Genomic DNA, 21,645 nt, shown 5'->3' on the forward strand with positions numbered 1-21,645 from the left:
TTGGATACACCCTGATGTTAAGGTGTGTGATCACACACACACAAACATCTATGAGATAATCAGTGGAGTAGTGATCACTCATCCTCAGACATATAGACGTGGAGACAAGAATGGACAGGCTCCAGATTACACTGACAATACATAGACATTCCTTGACCCCCCCCAACCCCCACACACACACTTGGAACACGGACTGATGTAAGGGAGCCAAGGCGAAGGTCTCTAGGTGCTGCTTAACAAGTCTTGGTAGGCTTTGAGCTGTGTGTGTGTGTGTGTGTGTGTGTGTGTGTGTGTGTGTGTGTGTGTGTGTGTGTGTGTGTGTGTGTGTGTGTGTGTGTGTGTGTATGCATGTGTGCGTGTTGTTTGGAGATCCTAGGCAGGGCTGGGATCTCCAAACCACAACAGCAGTAATTTACGCATGTACTAAATGGTTCCCCAGGCAGGCCGGCTTGCTCCTTCAGGCCTGTGTGTGTGTGTGTGTTCGCATGTGTTTCCATAAGGTTCACCAAGGAGAAAATGTGTTGCAGACTGACAAGGCTTGAGGCCTCCCAGACAGCCACACACACACACACAAACACACAGACACACACACTCACACACAAGAACGAGCCAGCTGAGAAGGCCCAGTCCGTCACAGACAAACACACACTCCAGTCAACCTCCCTGTTGACTGTGTTACACTATTAGTCAGCCTAGCCAAGAAGTCCCTCAGTGCTTTAGTTAGGTGGAAAAAACACTGGCCAGGAGATCTCCATGGACAACAACACTGGTATTAATAGTGACTGTGCGTCTGTCAGTGTGTTGAAATCATCAATGTCCTCTCCATCCCTTCCCATTTTCCCTACTGCTCGGTGCTCACAGGCTCCTGGAGGCACATTGTCTCAGGAACGTCAGGAAAAATCGTCAGAAGTGTGTGTGTGTGTAGTGTTTGTGTGGTGCCAGAGACGTGTGCCTCATAAACATGACGGATGTGTTTAGGGTGCCTCGGCTGCTGTGAAAATCCCTGTGTTGGATCCTCTGTTCCACACACACACACGGTTGAGCTGAGACTTACCTGGGACATCGATGAATCTCTTGTACACGCTTAGGAAGGCAGCCTCTGACTCTTTACTTCTTTTACTCACCGCGTCGATCTGAAAGGAGAGATGGAGAGATTGGTTAAGAAAAGAGAGATGGGGGAGAGTGGTCAAGAGGAGATCCAACTTTTTTCAGAGAACACGACAACAACCATATCAGTCAAATGTTTGTGTCTCTGGTGTACAGTAAGAAGGATGTTAGAGGTAGTTTCGCAAGCCAATGCTAAGTAGAGTTAGCACAATGACTGGAAGTTTATGGGTATCTGCTAGCGTGCTATGCTAGTAGATACCCATAGACTTCCAGTCATTGCGCTAACGCTACTTAGCAACTTCCTTCAAACAGCACGCAGAGACAAAATAAATGGTATCCAAAATCCCGAAGTATCCCTTTAAGGACTGAGGAGTTTTTCAGGATAAAAAAGAAACGGAATGGAGCTAAAGCACAGGCAGAATCCTAGAGGAAAACCTGGTTCAGTCTGTTTCCACCAGACACTGGGAGATGAATTCACCTTTCAGCAGGGCAATAAACTAAAACACAAGGCCAAATATACACTGAGTATACAAAACATTAAGAACATCTGCTCTTTCCATGACATACACTGACTAGGTGAATCCAGGTTAACACTATGATCCCTTATTGATGTCACTTGCTAAATCCACTTCAATCAGTGTAGCTGAAGGGGAGGAGACAGGTTAAATGAGGAAGGTGTACACTGGAGTTGCTTACCAAGAAGACAGTGAATGTTCTGAGTGGCCGAGTTAAAGTTTTGACTTAAATCTAATTGGAAATCTATGGCAAGACCTGAAAATGGTTGTCTAGCAATGATCAACAACCAATTTGACAGAGCTTGAAGAATCATTATAATAATAATGGGCAAAAATTTCACAATCCAGGTGTGGAAAGCTCTTAGAGACTTACCCAGAATGACTCACAGCTGTAATTGTTTCTACAAAGTACTGACTCAGGAGTGTGAATACTTACGTAAATGAGATATTCTGTATTTCATTTTCAATCGATTTGCAAACATTTCTAAAAACATGTTTTCACTTTGTCATTATGGGGTATTGTGTGTAGATGTTTGAGAAAAAAATCTATTTAATCCATTTTGAATTCAGACTAACACAACATGTGTGAAGGGGTATGAATACTTTCTGAAGGCACTGTATGTAGTTTAGGGCTGTCCCCGACAAAAATAAATCTTGGTCGACCGAGAGTAGTCTTGTTCTTTCGACCGATCGATTGGTCAAAATGTTTAAACGTATTTTTACATACATAGACACACACACCCTATGCGTTGGAATAAAATCAACTACATATGCACTGAGCTTGTCTGATGCTTTAAGCACACTGTTTGATTAAATAATTAAGACACAAATTACTCAAGAAGGAGCCCAATAGTCACACTGTGTTATAAAAAATGACAGCGAGTGGCTGTGTGACTTGCGCACGTTGTCTCTCTCTCCTCCATACTGCAGTGAAAAGGCACCACAGCACAGCAAATGTTTATTGCGCTGTCCGTGCTGAAGCTGCAACATCATTTCAGCCATTTAGTTTCTGTTACTGAAATCCCTAATTTGTTTAGGAAAAACATTCCCTCAACCCTTGCTCTCTTTATGTGAAACATGTAAGCATCGCATGCATGTGACCAATAGGTCCTGACCTGTCATAATCGCATTAATAAATAGGTTGTAACAAACTCCGAACACAGTAACACGTGACAGCAAAATGGATGCGGAGGACGTGAAGAAGAAACTGGAAACAGGTGAATGTTTACTGGTTGCTCAGGAGGGAAAGGGGAAGTCAGATCTGTGGAAGACATTTTACTTAGTTGTGATAACTACTGGAGATCAAGAAAGAGGAGGGTATAGGAACAAGCGTTGCGTGAGTATTATGTGTGCCAAACAGTTGTTGCTAGATTACAATATGATACTTTTTTTCTGACCATTTGGAACAGTGTAAACACTAAAAACAGTTGCATGCGTTCATGAATTGCGGTATAATTATTGTTTAGGCTAACTATTGAAAGCTCCCTTTGTTAAATAATTTTAAAACTAAAATGCTTGATTGCATTTCAAAGCATGAATGTGTCGTATGCTGTGTGATGGCATGAAGGAATGAATGAATGATTGATTGATTGATACAGTAGCCTATATATTGAGATATAAGCCTAAGTAAGTTACGGTATTAAGACTAAACAGGACGCGCTCTTAGGCCTACAGCTCGATGGTGGTTATACAAGGCTACAATACAAAGCCTACTAATGATAACGACATTACTTATTATTATGGAGATCATAATAATTGTAATAATAACAATAAGAAGGAGATCAAGAGAAAGGAGGATATAGGTGCGAGAGCTGCGGGCATATTGTGTGACAAACAGTGTCACGGATTCAGCCGAGGCTGCTCCTCCTCCTTGCTCGGGCAGGCTTCGGCGTTCGTCATCACCGGAGTACTAGTTGCTACTGATCTATGTTTCTGTGTTCTACTTGTCTTGTCTTTATTGTTCACACCTGGTTCCCATTAGGTATTGATTACTTCCCTATTTAACCCTCTGGCACCCACTGTATGTTGTGCGTGTTTGTTCATGTTTGATTGTCGTTTGGTGAGCGGGTTTGTTTCCTCCCTGCGTGGAGGTTATGTTATTTACGTTACCTACGAGTAAAGTACGTTTTCGATTAGCTCTGTGTCCTGCGCCTGACTTCGTCCTACCGCATCACACTGACATCTTGACAAACAGGTGCTGTTAGATTACAGTATTATTTTTCTGCCTGTTTGGAACAGTGTAAACAACACTAAATACATTATAAGTAATACCAGTCTGTTCTAACAAAAACAATGGTAAAGCCTTTATTACAGCATAGCAAAGATTAAAAATAGCCAAATCTGTAAAATTGCTTTATCCGACATTTTGCCGTTGCATTAGGCTTGGTGCTCATGGAATCAGTAGGCTATTAACCAAACACTCACACAGGCAACAGAAGCAAGATCTGTCTTATTTCTGTAGATATATACAGTGGGGAGAACAAGTATTTGATACACTGCCGATTTTGCAGGTTTTCCTACTTACAAAGCATGTAGAGGTCTGTAATTTTTATCATAGGTACACTTCAACTATGAGAGACGGAATCTAAAACAAAAATCCAAATAATCACATTGTATGATTTTTAAGTAATTAATTTGTATTTTATTGCATGACATAAGTATTTGATCACCTACCAACCAGTAAGAATTCCGGCTCTCACAGACCTGTTCGTTTTTCTTTAAGAAGCCCTCCTGTTCTCCACTCATTACCTGTATTAACTGCACCTGTTTGAACTCGTTACCTGAATAAAAGACACCTGTCCACACACTCAATCAAACAGACTCCAACCTCTCCACAATGGCCAAGACCAGAGAGCTGTGTAAGGACATCAGGGATAAAATTGTAGACCTGCACAAGGCTGGGATGGGCTACAGGACAATAGGCAAGCAGCTTGGTGAGAAGGCAACAACTGTTGGCGCAATTATTAGAAAATGGAAGAAGTTCAAGATGACGGTCAATCACCCTCGGTCTGGTGCTCCATGCAAGATCTCACCTCGTGGGGCAGGTCAGCCCAGAACTACACGGCAGGACCTGGTCAATGACCTGAAGAGAGCTGGGACCACAGTCTCAAAGAAAAACATTAGTAACACACTATGCCGTCATGGATTAAAATCCTGCAGCGCACGCAAGGTCCCCCTGCTCAAGCCAGCGCATGTCCAGGCCCGTGTGAAGTTTGCCAATGACCATCTGGATGATCCAGAGGAGGAATGGGAGAAGGTCATGTGGTCTGATGAGACAAAAATAGAGCTTTTTGGTCTAAACTCCACTCACCGTGTTTGGAGGAAGAAGAAGGATGAGTACAACCCCAAGAACACCATCCCAACCGTGAAGCATGGAGGTGGAAACATCATTCTTTGGGGATGCTTTTCTGCAAAGGGGACAGGACGACTGCACCGTATTGAGGGGAGGATGGATGGGGCCATGTATCGCAAGATCTTGGCCAACAACCTCCTTCCCTCTGTAAGAGCATTAAAGATGGGTCGTGGCTGGGTCTTCCAGCATGACAATGACCCGAAACACACAGCCAGGGCAACAAAGGAGTGGCTCCGTAAGAAGCATCTCAAGGTCCTGGAGTGGCCTAGCCAGTCTCCAGACCTGAACCCAATAGAAAATATTTGGAGACAGCCCCGAAACCTGAAGGATCTGGAGAAGGTCTGTATGGAGGAGTGGGCCAAAATCCCTGCTGCAGTGTGTGCAAACCTGGTCACGACCTACAGGAAACGTATGATCTCTGTAATTGCAAACAAAGGTTTCTGTACCAAATATTAAGTTCTGCTTTTCTGATGTATCAAATACTTATGTCATGCAATAAAATGCAAATTAATTACTTAAAAATCATATTTTCTGGATTTTTGTTTTAGATTCCGTCTCTCACAGTTGAAGTGTACCTATGATAAAAATTACAGACCTCTACATGCTTTCTAAGTAGGAAAACCTTCAAAATCGGCAGTGTATCAAATACTTGTTCTCCCCACTGTGTATGTATATATATATAAATATATATATTGATGATTTATAAAGCCAGGCACATTTAACAGTTAGGCTATTGATTATACAGTAGACCTGATTAAGTTGGGGGTTCCTCTCTCCTCAATTTTCTTAGACAATTAGGCTAAGACAAGGGCTGTTTTCTCGTCTCTGCTGATGCTGCCTCCGCCGCATTGTTCTCAATCCCAATATGCTGATTAACTTTGCCATTATACACATACAGTAGCAACATAGGGAAAGGCGCCAATTCCACGGCCCACTGAAGATTATGTTTCAGAACCGCGGACAGCGACCGTATCCAACGCGAGAGAAAGCACATGTTAAAAAATTATATTCTATTTATTAGTGTTAAACCACTACTTTTTACATAATATAACAATATAAACTCAGCAAAAAAAGAAACGTCCTCTCACTGTCAACTGCGTTTATTTTCAGCAAACTTAACATGTGTAAATATTTGTATGAACATTACAAGATTCAACAACTGAGACATAAACTGAATAAGTTCCACAGACATGTGACTAACATAAATTGAATAATGTGTCCCTGAACAAAGGGGGGGTCAAAATCAAAAGTAACAGTCAGTATCTGGTGTGGCCACCAGCTGCATTAAGTACTGCAGTGCATCTCCTCCTCATGGACTGCACCAGATTTGCCAGTTCTTGCTGTGAGATGTTACCCCACTCTTCCAAGGCACCTGCAAGTTCCCGGACATTTCTGGGGGGAATGGCTCTAGCCCTCACCCTCCGATCCAACAGGTCCCAGACGTGCTCAATGGGATTGAGATCCGGGCTCTTCGCTGGCCATGGCAGAACACTGACATTACTGTCTTGCAGGAAATCACGCACAGAACGAGCAGTATGGCTGGTGGCATTGTCATGCTGGAGGGTCATGTCAGGATGAGCCTGCAGGAAGGGTACCACATGAGGAAGAAGGTCTTCCCTGTAACGCACAGCGTTGAGATTGCCTGCAATGACAACAAGCTCAGTCCGATGATGCTGTGACACACCACCCCAGACCATGACGGACCCTCCACCTCCAAATCGATCCCGCTCCAGAGTACAGGCCTCGTGTAACGCTCATTCCTTCGACGATAAACGCGAATCCCCTCTGGTGAGACAAAACCGCGACTCGTCAATGAAGAGCACTTTTACCAGTCCTGTCTGGTCCAGCGACGGTGGGTTTGTACCCATAAGCGACGTTGTTGCCGGTGATGTCTGGTGAGGACCTGTCTTACAACAGGCCTACAAGCCCTCAGTCCAGCTTCTCTCAGCCTATTGCGGACAGTCTGAGCACTGATGGAGGAATTGTGCGTTCCTGGTGTAACTGGAACGCACTAAGGCAGCTAACTAATGAGTCATCAAGGGGGTGACGTGATTTGGGGTTGGGCCAAGAGGCACCACAGCTCTTGCATTCAAGTTCATCAACACTAAAGTATAGGAGTATAGTGCTATGCTAGGGAGGTCTTTTTCATAGCCATAACATTGCTTTAGTATGCTGGTGATATGATACAGCATTGCTTTTACATTAACTACACTGTACTGCATGTGGCTCAAAAATCATAATATTTATGTTATAAAAACTGCTATTTTTAGCTCCAAACTAACACTATACATCACAAATACCGGTGCTAGCAAAACATTACAGCTTTCACAAAGGTACTTAATATATCACAATAGAACACCACTGCCCGAGTGGCGCAGTGGTCTAAGGCACTGCATCGCAGTGCTAGCTGTGCCACTAGAGATCCTGGTTCGAATCCAGGCTCTGTCGTAGCTGGCCGTGACCGGGAGACCCATGGGGCGGCGCACAATTGGCCCAGCGTCGTCCAGGGTAGGGGAGGGAATGGCAGGCAGGGATGTTGGTAGAGCATGGCGTTTGCAACGCCAGGGTTGTGGGTTCGATTCCCGCGGGGGGCCAGTATGAAATGACAAAAAACAATTTTTTATAATGTATGCACTCACTAACTGTAAGTCGCTCTGGATAAGAGCGTCTGCTAAATGACTAAAATGTAAATGTAAACATAACATCAACAGTTTGTATGGCTCAACATCAATTCCAGATTGGCTCTCAAATACTATACCGTCTAAAATATTAAGGAAAGTTAACACACTTTGGAGACACGTCACGGACCAAGTAAAATACTGTACCATATTCCTCCATGGCCCTTGGAGAGGTAGGGAAAGGTGGTCAAACACAGATTACTCCTCCCTGAACCCTCTCTTGCCCTCAATACCACACACTGGGCAACAGCTGGTGAGAGAGGAGAAAGGGTTTTGTCCAATCCTATTTAAATAGCATGGTTGATTGATGGTTGGTTATACACCATCTTTGGGTCATATAACACAAATAATGCATCAGCCCTCTCACACCATTGTAACCCCTCCCCCTCTGTCGCTTTGATGTCTTTTTTTATCAGCTTTCACTCACATGGAAGCAGCTATATTAGTGGTGAGTACTCCATGTACACATCACACACACACACCCTTTTATATGATCTATGGCACATACACACATAAGCCTAAAAGCCACAGCTGTGCTCTATACATTAAATCAAATAATCAATCAAATAATTTCCTCACGTATAGATGGCCATTTGGATCTAATAGGAGCAGAAGAAAGCGGTACCACTCTTCAGAGAAAAATAATACAGCATAACCTTTATTCAACAAGATTTCAAAAAGAAAATACGTATTATTTGTAGAAATGACCCACTGTACTATTCTTCTGCAAGTAAACATTTCGTTGGACGGTGTATAGCATGTGTATCCCGTACATATGACTAATAAAACGTAAAACGTTTAACCTCAGTAAACTAACAAGCACTTTTTTATACACTTGCAGACTTCTACCTGTAGTGTATCAGAGTAAGAAAGGTGTCCCATTGGCCTAGCTATGTGAGCTATTGATTGACAGCAGGATCTAACTCCCGCCTACTGTGAGGTTCAGAGGCTTCACGTGTATGGCTGTTGTTGAGGTTGCACTGAGCAGCCCTGAGGCAGCGTGTGTGTATGTGTGTGTGTGTGTGTGTGTGTATCTACTGTATCTGTGTGTACTGTACGCAAGTGTCTAGGTCTATGTCTGTGTGTGTGTCTGCGGAGGTGTCACATGTCTCTTGAGAGCCACATCTGGGCCTTAGCCCTGCTGCTGACGGTGCGTTTCTCCACTGCTCTGGGAGTGTGAGCAGCCAGCCAGCCAGCCAGTCCTGGCATCGCCTCTAACTGGGTCATCCTTCGGTAGAGGAGGGGATGGGAGGAGGATAAGGAGGGGAGGGAGGGGGGAAGCACGAGAATGGGAGTAAAGAGCTACTGTACATACCCAAATTATATACACTGCGTTTACAAAACATTAAGCATTAAGAACACGTGCGCTTTCCATGACATAGACTGACCAGGTGAATCCAGGTGAAAGCTATGATCCCTTATTGATGTCCCTTGTTAAATCCACTTCAATCAGTGTAGATTGAGGGGAGGAGACAGGTTAAAGAAGGAAGGTGGACACTGGAGTTGCTTACCAGGAAGACAGTGTAAGTGACATGGGCTGGCTCTTCAAGGTTTCCACAAGGTGTCAAAAGCGTTCCACAGGGATGCTGGCCCATGTTGACACACGGTTTGTGTCAAGAACTGCAATGCTGCTGGGTTTTGCACGATCAACAGTTTCCTGTGTGTATCAAGAATGGTCCAGCGCCCAAAGGACATCCAGCCAACTTGACACAACTGTGGGAAGCATTGGAGTCAACATGGGCCAGCATCCCTGTGGAACCCTTTCCACACCTTGTAGAGCCCATGCCCTGACAAATTGAGGCTGTTCAGATGGAGGTGCAACTAATGTTTGGTATACTCAGTGTATGTGTGTGTGTGCGCGCGCTTACCGGCCCTTCCCAACAATGCGGAGAGAACAATTGTAAAATAATTTAAGGTTAATAATAACACAAGGAATAAATACACAATGAATAATGATCACTTGTGATCACTATATACATGGGGTACCAGTTCCAAGTCGATGTGCAGGGGTATGAGGTAATTAAGGTAGATGTGTACATATACAGTGCATTAGAAAAGTATTCAGACCCCTTGACCTTTTCCACATTTTGTTACGTTACAGCCTTATTCTAAAATGGATTCAATTGTTTATTTCCCTCATCAATCTACACAAAATACCACATAATGACAAAGCAAAAACTGGTTTTTGGAAATGTTTGCAAATTAAAACAATTAAACTGAAATATTACATTTACATAAGTATTCAGACCCTTTACTCAGTACTTTGTTGAAGCACCTTTGGCAGCGATTACAGCCTCAAGTCTTCTTGGGTATGACGCTACAAGCTTGGCACACCTTTATTTGGGGAGTTTCTTCCATTCTTCTCTGCAGATCCTCTCAAGCTCTGTCAGGTTGGATGGGGAGTGTCACAGAACAGCTATTTTCAGGTCTCTTAAGAGATGTTCGATCGGGTTCAAGTCCGGGCCACTCAAGGACATTGAGACTTGTCCCGAAGCAACTCCTGCGTTGTCTTGGCTGTGTGCTTAGGGTCATTGTCCTGTTGGAAGATTAACCTTCACCCCAGTTTGAGGTCCTGAGCGCTTTGGAGCAGATTTTCATCAAGGATCTCTCTGTACTTTGCTCCGTTCATCTTTCTCTCGAACCTGACTAGTCTCCCAGTCCCTGCCGCTGAAAAACAACCCCACAACCCCACCGTAGGGTTGGTGCCAGGTTTCCTCCAGACGTGACACTTGGTATTCAGGCCAAAGAGTTCAATCTTGGTTTCATCAGACCAAAGAATCTTGTTTCTCATGGTCGGAGATTCTTTAGGTGCCTTTTGGCAAACTCCAAGTGGGATGTCATGTGCCTATTACTGAGGAGTGGCTTCCGTCTGGCCACTCTACCATAAAGGCCTGATTGGTGGAGTGCTGCAGAAATGGTTGTCCTTCTGGAAGGTTCTCCCATCTCCACAGAAGAACTCTGGAGCTCTGTCAGAGTGACCATTAGGTTCTTGGTCACCTCCCTGACCAAGGCCCTTCTCCCCCGATTGCTCAGTTTGGCTGGGCGGCCAGCTCTAGGAAGAGTCTTGGTGGTTCCAAACAGATCTGTGCCTTGACATAATCCTGTCTCGGAGCTCTACGGACAATTCCTTCGACCTCATGGCTTGGTTTTTGCTCTGACATGTACGGTCAACTGTGGGATCTTATATAGACAGGTGTGTGCCTTTCCAAATCATGTCCAATCAATTGATTTTACCACAGGTGGACTCCAATCAAGTTGTAGAAACATCTCAAGGATGATCAATGGAAACAGGATGCACCTGAGCTCAATTTCGAGTCTCATAGCAAAGGGTCTGAATACTTATGTAAATAAAGTATTTCTGTTTTCGTTTTTTTATAAATTTGCAAAACATTTATAAAAACCTGTTTTCGCTTTGTCATTATGGGGTATTGTGTGTAGATTGATGAGGACAAAAAGTAATTTAATCCATTTTAGAATAAGGCTGTAACGTAACGTGGAAAAAGTGAAGGGGTCTGAATACTTTCCAAATGCACTGTAGGTAGGGGTAACACACTGCTTGTGTCAGTCAACAAAGATCCCCCACACACACATCACCTCCCCCCCAGCATTTAAAGTTTCATTCCCAACCCATAGGGTGGCAGTGTTTGCTCAACCTCTCTAAAAGATGTGGCACAGTACAACTGCAAATCGGCAACTTACACACACCAAGTTAAAAGCGTCCAGAAGAGACATATAGTGTTAGACACCAAACAATGGGTTCCAAAAAGGAGAAATAAAATAAAAACAGTATTTTTGGTCCGCTGCCCAGACTCTGTTAGAGGTTTTGTTGCCAGTGACCAACGCCAGTGAGTCCCAGTCACTTTTCACTTCTATGGGAGAGAGAAATTACACATTTTCAGATGGGCTTTCGCTGGAAAACATCTGGATCAAAGTAGGCAGGGCCAAGTCCCCCCACTCCCCCTCCTCTCTCTCATTCTCCCTCTCTCTCTCCCCCCCTCTCTCGCTCTCTCGATCACAGACGGAGCAATTAAAGTTCACAGCTTACTGTGCAAAGGGATCTGCCAGACACTTTTTTTAAAGGCTGCTTTCCTTTTTTGGTTTTCTATTGAAAGTGAAGGGAAGGGGAGAAGGTGAAGTGGGATAGATAGTTACTGGGGGGAGTGAGGAAGGAGGGAGAGGTAAGGTAATGGGAGGGATGGCACTGGCGTGTGTGTACGTGTGTGCCAAGGCCCTGCGTTACTGTGTGGCCATGGCTTAGTGCAGATTATCTGTCTCTCCCTCCAATGCAGCTCCATGCACATTCTGACAGGGGAGGTCATCTGGCAATGCCGGCTGTGCGGCCTTCTGAATGATCACACATAAACACACATAGAAAGACACATAGATGATTGTGTGTATGTGTGTGTGTGTCCAGCTCACAGGTATACCATAAAGCCCCTCTAATGATCTGGACTCTTTAGGGGTGCGGGAACAACTTAAAAATAGCATGGCGGTTGTGGAAGCTAGATGAAACACAAGGAAGGCTTTGGCACTGGCTTATGGGCCAGGGGACACCGTTGGCCTCCTTGTCTCTTTCTGTGACCTGGCCTAACCCTGTAATTGCAGAGCAGGATAACGGATCTAGAGTGGTGTGCGAGTGAGTGAATAAGTGAGTGAGTGAGTGAGTGAGAGAGAGAGAGAGAGAGAGAGAGAGAGAGAGAGAGAGAGAGAGAGAGAGCGAGAGTGAGCGAGAGTGAGCGTTTGAGTGTGTTTCTTTTAGGGCTGGGTATGAGGCATTACTGGCTTTGCAGCTTTCTTTTAGGCAGGGAATTATAGTCTGAGAGGATGGTGACTTAAGAGCGTAGAGCATCCTCTGAGCTTCCCAGGGAAACAGCAAACAGCTAGCTCGCTCCATCTCTGTGTTACCTGGGGTTGTCGTATGGGGGCCAGGCCTAAAGCACTACTTGTAGGCAGCTACAGTAGAATGGATATCTAGTTCTACAAATTTTCCTCATCATTGTAGCCTAACATTAGAAAAGTAGGTTGATGTTTCTCTAACCACTAGTCCAGGGTCAGATGTTTTTGTAATCCCCCTTAATGCTGGAGGTGAGGATCGGGAGTTGGGTAATCTGATCCTAGATCTGTTATTAGGGCAGAGTTCTACCTCGTACAACATTAGAGATCTCATCATAAGGGACGAGTGGATCTAGGATAGGATGGGCGACCGGAGCGGCGACACAGTGATGGTCTGTGACGGCTGACACATCGCTCCTCTGGGGCAGAGCGGGTGTCGCCTGGCATCAGTGTCAATGTCATAGGGACAACACAGAGAGCGGGCACCACCCTGTGCCATCATCACAGTCACCCCTCTCTCTGTGTGCCGGGGGGGAGGGGCACTGGAGAGAGGCTAGCTAAATCATATACAGGAGGGACACCTTATTCAAGGATACGGTGGCGGAGAGGAGTGGGTTTGAGGACAGGGGCAGGTATGCCTTTAAATAATCACACACATATTGTATGTGCAACTCACACAATATCCTCTTGAAAAACACTTTTAATAACCTAAGAAAGGTTGAGGCACTTCCCAGTCACCCCATTTTACAGTATGCCTATGCTAACACACACACACACACACACACACACACTATCAGTGAATGTTGCACTAATCCCAGCGCTGTGAGAGCTGCCAACTTCACAGCCTTCTCCCTGGGCCCTTACGACAAGACAGCCGTCCAAAATTACACCGCAATTATGCAAAATCAGTAGTGACTTCCTGCATTTGTCCCACTCCTGTGCCACTTTGTACGGGTCTCTCTCCAAAGGTCTCTCTGTAGCATTCAGTTGCCTGACTAGGCTTGGTGGGGTTTGAATGAGTCACACACTGATTCTGTGTGCCCTTAAATAAAATAATAGCCTACAGTCGTGGTCAAAAGTTTTGAGAATTACACAAGTATTGGTCTTCACAAAGTTTGCTGCTTCAGTATTTTTAGATATTTTTGTCAGATGTTACTATGGTATACTGAAGTATAATTACAAGCATTCCATAAGTGTCAAAGGCTTTTATTGACAATTACATGAAGTTTATGCAAAGAGTCAATATTTGCAGTGTTGACCCTTCTTTTTCAAGACCTCTGCAATCCGCCCTGGCATGCTGTCAATTAACTTCTGGGCCACATCCTGACTGATGGTAGCCCATTCTTGCATAATCAATGCTTGGAGTTTGTCAGAATTTGTGGGTTTTTGTTTGTCCACCCGCCTCTTGAGGATTGACCACAAGTTCTCAATGGGATTAAGGTCTGGGGAGTTTCCTGGCCATGGACCCAAAATTTCGATGTTTTGTTCCACGAGCCACTTAGTTATCACTTTTGCCTTACGGCAAGGTGCTCCATCATGCTGGAAAATACATTGTTCGTCACCAAACTGTTCTTGGATGGTTGGGAGAAGTTGCTCCCGGAGGATGTGTTGGTACCATTCTTTATTCATGGCTGTGTTCTTAGGCAAAATTGTGAGTGAGCCCACTCCCTTGGCTGAGAAGCAACCCCACACATGAATGGTCTCAGGATGCTTTACTTTTGGCATGACACAGGACTGATGGTAGCGCTCACCTTGTCTTCTCCGGACAAGCTTTTTTCCGGATGCCCCAAACAATCGGAAAGGGGATTCATCAGAGAAAATGACTTTACCCCAGTCCTCAGCAGTCCAATCCCTGTACCTTTTGCAGAATATCAGTCTGTCCCTGATCTTTTTCCTGGAGAGAAGTGCATTCCTCGCTGCCCTTCTTGACACCAGACCATCCTCCAAAAGTCTTCGCCTCACTGTGCGTGCAGATGCACTCACACCTGCCTGCTGCCATTCCTGAGCAAGCTCTGCACTGGTGGTGCCCCGATCCCACAGCTGAATCAACTTTAGGAGACGGTCCTGGCACTTGCTGGACTTTCTTGGGCGCCCTGACGCCTTCTTCACAACAATTGAACCTCTCTCCTTGAAGTTCTTGATGATCCGATAAATGGTTGATTTAGGTGCAATCTTACTAGCAGCAATATCCTTGCCTGTGAAGCCCTTTTTGTGCAAAGCAATGATGACGGCACGTGTTTCCTTGCAGGTAACCATGGTTAACAGAGGAAGAACAATGATTTCAAGCACCACCCTCCTTTTAAAGCTTCCAGTCTGTTAATCTAACTCAATCAGCATGACAGAGTGATCTCCAGCCTTGTCCTCGTCAACACTCTCACCTGTGTTAACGAGAGAATCACTGACATGATGGCAGCTGGTCATTTTGTGGCAGGGTTGAAATGCAGTGGAAATGTTTTTTGGGGATTAAGTTCATTTTCATGGCAAAGAGGGACTTTGCAATTAATTGCAATTCATCTGATCACTCTTCATAACATTCTGGAGTATATGCAAATTGCCATCATAAAAACTGAGGCAGCAGACTTTGTGAAAATTAATATTTGTGTCATTCTCAAAACTTTTGACCACGACTGCATACTAAAGATTTACTCACATTTAAACCACATTCCTTAGTGACTGATTTCTTTCCACTCTGCTGAGTGACTCGATGTATGTTCTTCCCTCTTTCATTTACAGTGACAGTTTGTCATCAAGATACATTTGCTGTGGCAGTAAAATGTACACTACATGACCAAAAGTATGTGGTCACCCGCACGTCGAACATCTCATTCCAAAATCATGGGCATCAATATGGAGTTGGTCCCCCCTTTGCTGCTATAACAGCCTCCATTCTGGGAAGGCTTTCCACTAGATGTTGGAACATTGCTGCAGGGACTTGCTTCCATTCAGCCACAAGAGCATTAGTTAAGTCGTGCACTGATGTTGAGCGATTAGGCCAGGCTCCAGTCGCCGTTCCAATTTATCCCAAAGATGTTCGATGGGGTTGAGGTCAGGGCTCTGTGTAGGCCAGTCAAGTTCTTCCACATTGATCTCGACAAACCATTTCTGTATGGACCTCGCTTTCTGCACAGGGGCATTGTCATGCTGAAACAGGAAAGGGCTTTCCCCAAACTATTGCACAAAGTTGTAAGCACAGAATCGTCTAGAATGTAATTGTATGCTGTAGCGTTACGATTTCCCTTCACTGGAACTAAGGTGCCTAGCTCGAACCATGAAAAACAGCCTCAGACCATTATTCCTCCTCCACCAAACTTTACAATTGGCACTGTGCATTGGGGCAGGTAGCGTTCTCCTGGCATCCACCAAACCCAGATTCATCCATTGGACTGCCAGATCGTGAAGCGTGATTCATCACTCCAGAGAACGTGTTTCCACTGCTCCAGAGTCCAATGGCGGCAAGCTTTACACAACTCTAGCCGATGCTTGGCATTGCGCATGGTGATCGTAGGCTTGTGTGCGGCTGCTCAGCGATGGAAACCCATTTCATGAAGCTCTTGATGAACAGTTATTGTGCTGACATTGCTTCCAGAGACAGTTTGGAACTCGGTAGAGAGTGTTGCAACCGAGGACAGCCAATTTTTACGCGCTTCAGCACTCGGCGATCCCGTTCTGTGAGCTTGTGTGGCCTACCACTTTGCGGCTGAGCCGTTGTTGCTACTAAACGTTTCCACTTCACAATAACAGCACTATAACAACATACTATGACGATGCCACGTTGAAAGTCACTGAGCTGTTCAGTAAGGCCATTCTATCTCCAATGTTTTCCTATGGAGATTGCATGGCTGTGTGCTCAATGTTATACACCTGTCAGCAACGGGTGTGGCTGAAATGGCCAAATCCACTAATTTGAAGGGGTGTCCAAAGACGTTTGTATATATAGTGTATCTGGGATAGACTCTGAGCGGTGTCTTAGAGAAGTAGAGGTGGTCCGGAGAGAGACCGAGAACACTCTGGTGGCGTCACATATTACATATACACACACGTCACACTTCATGCAAGGACGGGTTCCCTCTGAGGTTTTGGCGATAGTAGGGGCAGAATCAAGGGATGCCGGGAAAAAATGTGTTTGTGGGCATGCATATGTGTGTAAGTAGGAAGGGGGAGGCTACAGCTGCAGTAGAAAGATCCCCCCTCTCCCCAAGAGGGGATGCCATTGAGCTCTCCACCCCTCCCTCCCTTCTCCCACCTCCCCCCTGCTGTGGTGCGTGTCCACATGGGCCTGTGGGCGCCACATGCTGAGCTCTGTTTCCCATTGTGTTCTCATTTCCTGACAGGAAAGAAGCGCTCGCTCATTTCACAAAAAAAAAAGAAGACAAAAAAAAAGCCCAAACAGATCGGGCTGCCTGGCTTGGCCCTCTCCCTAACCCTTGAGGCCTTCCAGAAGTTGTGGAGCATCTCAGATATTCTAATGCACTGCAAGTCATGCTCTGCCTTGTGGATAATGAACAGAGGGAGCATAAAGTGACCTTATTCCTATTGTTCCCCCTATGGAGAGCCAAAATGCTTGTGTACTGTATCTTCTGTATGTGTCAATCTGCTACTTTGAATCACACCAAGTCTCCATTTTGTCATTTGTTTTGCTCCCTATTTAAGCAGTCAACACTACTGCTTTCACACGAGAAGATGTTGCTGAGATCTACAGTATATTGTTATCTCTCACCCAGCTGATGCTCATGGAAAACAAAAGTGAAAGCCCAAAATTCCCGAGATGATAAATTGGGACTTTGCGAAGGTCAGGGACTTCTCCTGTCCTTGCCAACCGTCCCATTTAAATCACAGAGGAGATAAATGAAAATGGCTGCAGGAATCTCAGGCTGGTGCCTGTGAGCCGGGCTGGTGTGATGTGGGTGGGGTGATGGGTATTTTTAAACCTGGGACGATTACCTCCATCAATAATAGGCCTGGGGGCCCTTACGAATCCCTTGCGTCAACCACAATGAACGCTAATGGGCTAGACGGGCTGCAGTGTGGTTCCGCCCTGCCTGAGAGAGGTGTACAGGGAGCTGTCTTTTCAGATCCTTTAACTTCATGAAAGTTACATGGCGCTCCTCGCTGCTGAATTATAAATAAGTGCTTTTAGTCGCTTAAGAAGCCTCTTTATTCAGAGGCGTCGGCGATAGCCATTTCGAGATGGTTCGAGGATGACAGACATTTAAAGCAAGGCAAATCTTTAAAAGTAGCCTGTGTTACTGTACTTTATTTCTCTTCTCTCTTATTTCATTAAAACCCATCTGCACTCTGTTTCTTATTGGGGATTTCCTGTCCAGCGGTCTATATTTCGGCCTTTATAGCAGCCACTGACCAATTACTGAGTCATGGCACGTAGTAGCAGTTAGGAGTTTTATTTAGCAGCCATTCAGAGGGCAGCCAAATTCTTGGGCCTCTTAGTGAGAGTGGGCTTTGTTTTAGGGGATTCAGAACACTTAACTAAATAATAATTTAAGAGCCGACAGGAATATGAATATAATTAAGTAACAGTGACTAATTACTGTCAGGGATATGCATCTGACTATGGTGCTGGTTGTACTGTGGCAACACAATGGTTCTCATAGAGAGCGTTGGGGAGCAACGGGAGACGCGTGCTCATCAAAGTGATCAAAACGAACATGTGTGATGCACTCCCAAGATGAACTGTGAACTGTTTGTGTTTCTCTGAAGGGATTTCTCTAATAATCACATTTCTCAGTACAGTGGAATGAACTTAATAATATACATAAACTGAGTTAAAAGTAATATAATATCTTTGAGCATGAGAGCAGTTTGTTGTAAACGCAAATAAGGTAGCAAACAACCGATCAAAAGAAAGGTGCACCACAGGGTTCCATTTTAGGACCATTTCTTAACCAAATTCTAAGAATGTTTGTTCCACTAAGTAACACTGGATAGTACTGGTAAATACTCCTGGAACAGGAAAATCAGAAACAGGACAGTATTCCCTGAAGAGGGATTACTCATGGGTCAGACGACTAGTGATGTTCTGTCTGGAGTCTGGACACATCATCAGGGTGAGTTGTCATGGACACAAGCATTACACAAGGCAGAGAGCTCCAGACATAATTGAAATGCCTGCTCCTCCCTTTATATGTAAATGTTTAGACTGAATTCAAAACATTTTATATCATGAATTAGTGAGGGAGACTCACAAATACATGTTCCGAATGTAAAATGCAATCTGACAAAAAGTGGTAAAATCTTAGTCCTCCATCATTACCAAATTAAATATGCACTGAGCAAGACAGAGGACAAATTTGCAGTCGGCAACACTTGCATCTGTCTCCTAAAACGGTTGACAGTTTTATGGATGCCATTTCCTTTGGATGAGAATAATTAAAGTCCCTCAAACAAACATAAACACTGACTTGTTCGCAACTGTGACCACATTAGTACATATTCTAAATTCAATACCGTTTTTTCTTTATAATTGATTTATAGAATTTCAATTCAAAACATTTCCTGATTTGACAAAGATATTAAAAGTGAATTGACTCTGTAGTAATTCAGGCAGTGCCTCAGACAGCCGAGGCAGGAGGCAGGCCCAGCGGTAGCAGTATAGCAGTGGAGGCACTCAGAGGAGTCAGGCTGGGCTTGTTTTGATGCTCTCCATAAAGCCCTCAAATCGCTAAGCCCTTATTTACTGCAGGAGTGGCACTCGAGGAGGAGGAATTAAGAGCTGGCGCCAGAAACACAGCTCTCACTCGCACACCCCTCATCCCCCTTCCCGCCTCAAGTCTCACAGCTCACATTATTACCATTAAAGTCCCCTAAATCAATGCTGAAGTTACCATACTTTCGGAGCGGCGCAAGGGCTCGCAGGACAAAATGTTAAATCAGCAGGGCCGCTCTACCCTATGGCTGGCCTAGGCTGTCAGGGCGCATTTTCAGGGTCAGGGATTTAAACCCGGTGCAGGCATAGTGAACATCGCGCCCCCTCGTATGAGCCCCCCACCCTCCACCCCCCTCCAGACTAGAGGGTTAAAGTGCCATTGCCATCAGCCCCCCCGTGAATCCCCCCTGGTCTGAACTGGCTCATTTACTTTAATCCACAACCCCATGTTCACATTTCTGAGGCAACGATACCATAATATTACACACACAGAAAGTCAGAGACTCAGTACAAGAGACACAGTAGGCAACAAGTTTCTCCCAATACGCAAGGAATTATTCAGGAGGCCAATCATTTTAGCAGATATCAAGAGGAACTTTGCATCAGACGATGTGACACATAGCCATAAAGGGGAGGTGGGGGGTGGTGAGTTATGAAACGGAGAAAGGCATGTCTGCCTGGACTTTAAGACTACAGCTCTGATCAGGAGTGGTTTGGCTGGAATCTTTTAAGGGGATGCAATTTAAACATGGCTGGGAGCTAGCGAGCCTCATAAAAGGACACAAATAATGGACTCCCCTGGCGAGGGCTCCACTGAGAAAGGGAAAGCTCCTCCAGCAGCAGCAGCAGTCTGGCCAGGCAGAGACAGCACATGTCAGCCTTTTTGGGTACGTCAGGGAGCCACTGTTTCCCCGCAAAATCAAAATGTCCGCTATCCCTCACTACATACACACTGTACTGTAGGCTACACACAAACATATCCATAATGGATAAAGGAAAGCTAAGTATAAAATGATCTAGAGTTTTAAATAGCACTCACCTCTGCTTGGAAGCCCTTGAGCAACGGAGCTACCTGCTTTCGCAGATCCTGCAATAGAAAAAAGGGAAAATGATTAACGTCTCATAACAATGCTACGTTGTGGGAGAGCAAAACACAATACATTCCCATATGGTGAAAATGGCCACATCCTCCATTTCCATAGTCTTTAACACCTCAGTCATTGGCTTTATCACCACAATATTGAGCAGAAACCTCTTACAAACAAACCATGTGTTTAGTTTAGAAAAGCCAGGCCCCATTTTCACTACATTTTCAAAAAATCCCTGCTGTCAACTCTGATAGATGAGGCAGTGTTGCCTTTTGTTCCCAGATCCGGAGCATAGAAACACGTTAAACATATGAAAATGGGGATCCTGATTTGTCAAAACCCTCCCTGAGGGAAGGTTTGTTCTCTGGGAAAAGGAGGGAAGAAAAAAACTACAGAATATCACCTTGTGCTACCCTTGAATGAGAGCAGAGAGGATGCTCTGTGCTTAACCCTTTACGCTCGTACCCATATACGGGTTGAAAATGGCAGATTTGGGGACTGATAAATAACTAAATTGGAACGCAGTGGCTGTACAGTAACACTTGATGTCCAAGCTCAGGCTCTGCGTTTCACAGCGCTGTATGGGTTTTGACTGACAGCCGTTTTGAACTTGAGCACCTCGCGCAACAAGAAGTTGCCCCCATCCATCCCGCTAATTGGGCAACTTTTATAAATGTTTGGTTGTCTGAGTGAAGGAAATGCTGTAAATTAAGAGGACTATGTATTTTCAAATATGAGACGTTGAGGATTATAATAAATACAGCTTGATGTCATACAAGCATGCCAAACACCTGTGAATACAAATGTGCACTTCACATTTCCATATCATAAAACTCATGTCATATTCAGTGTCAACGTTTATGATCACTATGTTTGATGTACAGTTACAAGATGACATGGCGTCATACCCTGGGTTGTTCTGAACAGAATGAGCTTGTTTGTCTATTGTGAAGAACATTTTCTGCAGCACACGCACCTGAATGCACTCATGACTGTGCACCAATATTATGATCCGTTTCCCTGAATTGCATTGTGAAAGCCTAACACTGTAATATCCTATTTTATAACTTAGCTAGTCATGTCGGCAATAGAACAGGCTTTCAAATGATGCCCACCTGACCCAGATTGTGATTTATAATGGACAGTTTTTGGATTGCCTAAACAACAACAGTAATTGTGTGATGGTGGGAATGCAGGGTTGTGTTTCAAACAAAACAACTGTGTTTGCGCTAGTTCCTCAACAAAACAGCTATGAGAGCTCAAAGAAGCACCTTATAGTTGAAGACTATTCTTTGAGTCAAAAGTGCATTGAAATTACGTAGGAACTGTGCACACTTTGGAGAGGTGTGTGGCCACTTGGAGACACCAGTTAGTCATCTCACTCAAACCCTTCTCATTTTTTTGTCTTATG

The 21,645-nt window shown here is 44.6% G+C and overlaps 1 protein-coding gene across 1 annotated transcript in view; it reads right to left on the reverse strand.

The window, feature by feature from the left end:
- The window catches only part of LOC311136223 (homeobox protein cut-like 1), a gene marked incomplete at its 5' end in the record, with an annotated part of 256,137 nt that overhangs the window by 81,359 nt on the left and 153,133 nt on the right, over positions 1-21,645 (reverse strand). Inside the window, 2 exons of the mRNA XM_084170341.1 lie at positions 1,055-1,133; positions 20,186-20,233. Coding sequence (XP_084026467.1) covers positions 1,055-1,133; positions 20,186-20,233 — 127 coding nt within the window. The remainder of the gene's footprint in view (positions 1-1,054; positions 1,134-20,185; positions 20,234-21,645) is intronic.

This window comes from Coregonus lavaretus (genome assembly GCF_964263955.1).
Source record: "Coregonus lavaretus genome assembly, chromosome: 10".
NCBI lineage: Eukaryota > Metazoa > Chordata > Actinopteri > Salmoniformes > Salmonidae > Coregonus > Coregonus lavaretus.